This window comes from Toxorhynchites rutilus, chromosome 1, assembly GCF_029784135.1.
Source record: "Toxorhynchites rutilus septentrionalis strain SRP chromosome 1, ASM2978413v1, whole genome shotgun sequence".
NCBI classification, from domain to species: Eukaryota; Metazoa; Arthropoda; class Insecta; order Diptera; family Culicidae; genus Toxorhynchites; species Toxorhynchites rutilus.
In genome coordinates, this window is record NC_073744.1 from 18,845,536 (window position 1) to 18,850,723 (window position 5,188).

The 5,188-nt window shown below is 35.8% G+C and overlaps 1 protein-coding gene across 1 annotated transcript; it reads right to left on the reverse strand.

Moving 5' to 3' along the window:
• Positions 1-3,031: 3,031 nt before the first annotated feature.
• LOC129762636 (early growth response protein 1) lies at positions 3,032-4,307 on the reverse strand. Its single transcript, XM_055761098.1, has 2 exons — positions 3,594-4,307; positions 3,032-3,513 (listed from the first exon to the last, which is right to left on the reverse strand). Exons 1-2 carry the CDS (start codon positions 4,153-4,155, stop codon positions 3,254-3,256), a joined length of 822 nt encoding a protein of 273 aa, XP_055617073.1. The 5' UTR covers positions 4,156-4,307; the 3' UTR covers positions 3,032-3,253.
• Positions 4,308-5,188: the final 881 nt, after the last annotated feature.

Sequence of the window (5,188 nt, forward strand, 5' to 3'; positions counted from 1 at the left end):
AACTATTTTTTCATCTAATAATAAAAAAAAAATACACAGTACAAAAAAATGTTATAGATTTTGTGGCATTTCGAAATTTTGAAAAAAAATATAACTTTGAGACCCACATCTGCTCAAATTTTTATTTAAATGCGTTCGTACGTGTCTTTGTTTTACATGTGGCGTAATTTTTCCTGAATTTTTAATAGAATTACGGCGCACAAAAATAATTTTCTTCATCGTCTGCATTTTTTTAATTTTTTTTGAAATCGATTATTTTATTGTATTCGTGTTTTCAATTGTAAGAATAAAATATTAAAAGAAGCAAATCGGATTTTTTAAAGTGTTCTTCTCATTAATCTGAATGATCTTTCCACAAGGACTTTATTTTTTTTTCTCACAGAGCTCTATCATACTGATGAATTTGGTAAACCTTCTAAATCCAATGTAAAGATAATCTCATATATTTTAAGATACAAGAAAAAAAGTTGTACAGCGCAATGCTCTAAATATACCGACAAAATTTAGACATATGAAAAACAAAATTATTAAAAAAAAATATTAGAGCAGTAATGGGTCTCTAAATTCAAAATAAATTAAAAATGCAAAAAAAAACATTTTTTTTTTCGCGCAACCCTCTTAAAAATCAAGAAAAACTTACGCTACATGTGGAAAAAACAACACATACGAACGCATTTAAATAAAAATTAGAGTAAAATTGGGCCTCAGAGTAATATTTTTTTCAAAATTTCGAAAATATATATACTTTTTTTTGAACCGCGAAAAACACTCTAAACATTCGGAAAAAATCACATATACCTAAAATAGACGTAGGAAGAAATTTGAATACAAACAAGAGTAGTACTGAATGTCTAAATTTAAAAAAAATAAAATTTAATAAAAAAAAATAAAGATAAAAGATAAAGATTAAAGATAAAAATTAATTTAAAAATTTTTTTAGTGTTAGATTTTCTGATGAAAAAATTGTTTGAAAATATTGATCGATACACCTAAGTAAGATGTACTTTAGTTTTTTTTCCATATTGTTGTCTCAAAGCTATTGAGAATGACGTGAAAAAAACGAAAGGTGCCTTTTTTACCATAGATCATATGGTGTACCATATAAGGACTCAAATATATGATACTATTACCAAAATGTTTTATTTAGTACCCTACACAACTGGTGATTTGGTTTGGGGGACTTTTTACTCCCTTACATAGCCAGAAAATCTGATAAAAATCACACATATGTAGAAAAGCCGTAGAAACACATTTAAATATGTATAAATTTTATAGTAATATTTATAGTATATCTATAGTAATTTAAATATGTACTAGAGTAGTACTGAATCTCTAAATCTCAAAATTTCAATATTTTTTTTAGTACTAAAATTGTTGATGAAATTTTTTTTTGTTATTTTTCTTGATACACCGTAGTAAGATGCACATTCAGTATTTTTTTCAAGTTTTTATCTCTAATCTTTTGAGGATGGCGTGAAATAAACGAAAAAGTATGTTTTTCACTATAGATCCTATGTTAAACCACATAGGGCTTCAAATAAACCTCCAAAATTTCTTATTTAATATCCTATACGATATTTGCCATACAGCTGGTGATTTGGTTTGGGGGACTTTTTACTCCCTTACCTAGCCAGACTCTTTGGAAATATAAAAAAAAATATTTTTTTTTGTACCGCTCAACACTGAAAAAAATCACACATATTTAGAAAAGCCGTAGAAACACATTTAAATATGAATTAGAGTAGTACTGAATCTTTAAATCCCAAAAAAAAAATTCCAAAATTTCAATATTTTTTTTAGTACTAAAATTTTTGATGAGATTTTTTAAAAATATTTTTTCTTGATACACCGTAGTAACATGCACATTCAGTATTTTTCTCAAATTTTTATCTCGAATCTTTTGAGGATGGCGTGAAATAAACGAAAAAGTACGTTTTTCACTATAGATCCTACGTCAAACCACATAGAAGTTCAAATAAACCGCCAAAATTTCTTATTTAATATCCTATACAATATTTGCCATACAGCTGGTGATTTGGTTTGGGGGCACTTTTTACTCCCTTACCCGGCCAGGCCCTTTGAAAAAAAGATTTTTATTCAATTGTGTGTTTTTTTTCACAACTTCTTTTCGAAAAATCTCAACTCGAAAACTATAACTTGGTTAGAGAATGAAATGTAATGAATTCTTTATTAAAAATATCCAACAACATTTTAAAACATAACATAAGATCTAAAACTTTGTCGAATACACTATATCGCTAACTTGACTTTAAACAAAATTTGGATTAGTTGTAATTGTTTCAAAGAAAACATGAAAAAAACAAACATCAAACATAAAAAAATATTTTTAAGAAAATTTTTTTTTTCAATGTAATTCTTCTTTAAAAAAAATTTGCTATTTTTAATTAAATTCAATCAATTTCATACATTTCATCCTTTGACCGGATGTTCGTAGATATTATAGTTCTCGAGTTATACATTTTTGTGAAAAATAAAAAAAATAAGTTTGGCCTTTTTCAAAAAAGTAGTTTAATTCTTTTTCGAAGGTTTCAAGTATGCAAAGTTGCTTAAATGATCAATGTCTTTACATCCACAACGTTTCACTGCAGCCGGAGATGGTGTTGCCAACTCCTAAGACGAGTTGGCATGAAATCCGTCAATTGTGTTTTTCCTAGACCAGCCTCCCATTATTAAATGTATCGCAACGTCGTGTCGAAAAATTTTCCACGGTTTTAAAAAGTTTGGGATACCATATTTCTCGTGAATCTACTAGACTTTTAAGAACAGGGTGCACCTCACTAGTCAAAAATTATTCAACACATGTTGTACAACAACACATTTTTATTTTAACTTTATACTAAAAATACGGTACAGATTGATAGAAAGACGGGACAATAAAAAATGGTTGAAAACACGGTACTGTCCCGTTCAAAACGGTACGTTTGGTCAGCCAATGTAAGAGTGTACGAACGAACAATCGCGAATTAGGTTTCAGGGATGAAAACATTGAACAATTCAATCACATAACAAATTCGCAGTAAGAAATTGTTTTATATTTTCTCTTAAATCCTTAAAACTATATAAACAGTGTTTTATCAAAAAATACACGGGTCGAAAATTCAGTCCCGCCACTAAATAGACTCCATCTAAAAACTACTATTCACTGGTCCCGAGAGTTCATCACTCAACAATACACGCTTTATTTACAGCTCTCCTGCCTGCCCGGCTGTCTCCAATGCCGATAGCGATACCCTCAATATCCGTAAAGGTGCGCTGCGGCCGAGTACATCGGCATCAGCATGGCCGCCGGGGCCAACCCGTAGGTGTACCGTTCCTGGGGCATGTGCGTCTTCGTGTGTTTCTTCAGGTGGTCCCGTCGGCCGAACTTTTTGCCGCAGGTTTGACACGCATACGGACGGATCCCGGTGTGGATGCGCTTGTGGCGCGTCAGTTCTTCGTTCCGGGTGAAGGTCTTTCCGCAGCTCGGTTCGTCGCACTTGAATGGTCGCTCGCCTGTGGGGCACGAAAAAGATGGCGATTTGGTAAGTTTCGTCCAGCTCACGAGGGAGGCGGGGGTTTGTATTACAACTTACCGGTATGGATACGGATGTGACCCTTCAGTTGGCCGTTGTTGGAGAAGGCGACATCGCAATGGGGGCACTTAAACTTTTTCGGCCGTTGCTTACGACTACTCAGCAACTTCGCTTTGGCATCCTCGCTCAGAACGCGTAAGTATTCCTGTTCCATTTGTTCGTAAGTGATCGGATCGATTGGCAGTCCGGTGAAGTTGAAACTTGGCGGAAGAAGATCTACTCCCAGTTTCTGCTGGTTGTTGTAGTAGTAATAGTACGACGCTAAATCCGCTTGGTGATTCAGGAATGCACTGCTAGGGTCCATTTCTGGCGTACCAACCAGCGGCAGCTTCGATGGACTGTAGGCGGGCGATTTTGGTTCCGAAGAAACCGGACTATCCAGCTCCAGCCGGGCACGAATAGCCATATCACAAGGTTCACTCTTAATCACTCTATCACTCTCACAGTCACTATCCTTGCTGGGGCTGGGGCTTGGACTGAGACTATCCTTGCCCTCGGTTGCATCCCACGGCCGGAACAGGCGCGAGTAGGTTTGCGGTGGCGCAACCGATTTCACGGACATGATTTTGCACAATCTTCTCGAGGTACACACGCACAGAGTGTAAACGCCAAAAAGTCTCTTGATTTTTCTAACACCGAATTAGTAAACTCAACCGAAGGAATTGCTGTTTACACTTGGCTAGCTGACTGCAAACTGATGAGTCTGGACCAAAAATCAACAAATTTAACACAAAACCAAACAATAGCGAACGAAGGGACGAAGCGACTACAAATGGAACATCCTTTTTCGACCTCAGGATTTTTGTCACTTTCTTCTGCGTCTAATTGAAACATACGCATAACTTTTCGTAGGGATACCAAAAATATATGCAGAAGATGCTCGCAAAGGGGGAATGTGCCGAAAAGAAGAATCATCCAGATGAGAGATGAGGGAGAATGCAAGTGGAAAGATAGAACCAGCGATAGGTTGCAGTTGGAAGAGGGTGAACCAGGCGATTGCCTCCTCCCATTTTTTCGCAGTTATCCCAGCTCTGGGTATTCGTGGAACGGAGTTTTCCCTCGCTACTGCACACAGGAGGGACCGATAACATGGTGGTTATGTGGTGAATTTGTGGCTAGGGTTCGGATGGTTGTGGTAAAGTGTGTATTGTGATTGAATATTGGCCAACGAGGGCAGATCGGAGCACGGCTGCGGATTTAGCGATATCGGTTGTATTAGGGGGAAAACTATGGAAGCTTGTGGTAAGCTTGTGGAAAAGAGAACAAATAAGCGTGAGCTCACTTTTTTAAACGGTTTTATTTAACTTGCCCTGTTTGTATGTTTGTCCAATTGTGTGTCTGATTATTTTTCGGGAGCTTTCCGTGTTCTTCATCATTCAAATAAAAATTGTTGCTCCTGAATCCATTTCCGCTTCCAAGCCATCTTCCGCACATGCCTACCAATGGATATTCGTTGTAAACTTCGACAAGCTAACTTTCCGCAAATGGCATTTTTTGGCATAAAATTCGCCATTTTTTAATACGATAAAAATATTGGTGATTTACACTTCCATCAAATGAACACTACTACGTTCGACAGCTGAAGTGAAAATACT

Excerpts from the sequence above, each read along its gene's own strand:
- LOC129762636 (XM_055761098.1), bottom strand. The coding sequence starts at position 4,155 with ATGTCCGTGAAATCGGTTGCGCCACCGCAAACCTACTCGCGCCTGTTC. Across the intron at positions 3,514-3,593 it reads TCACATCCGTATCCATACCG|GCGAGCGACCATTCAAGTGC; the intron begins GTAAGTTGTAAT and ends CGTGCCCCACAG.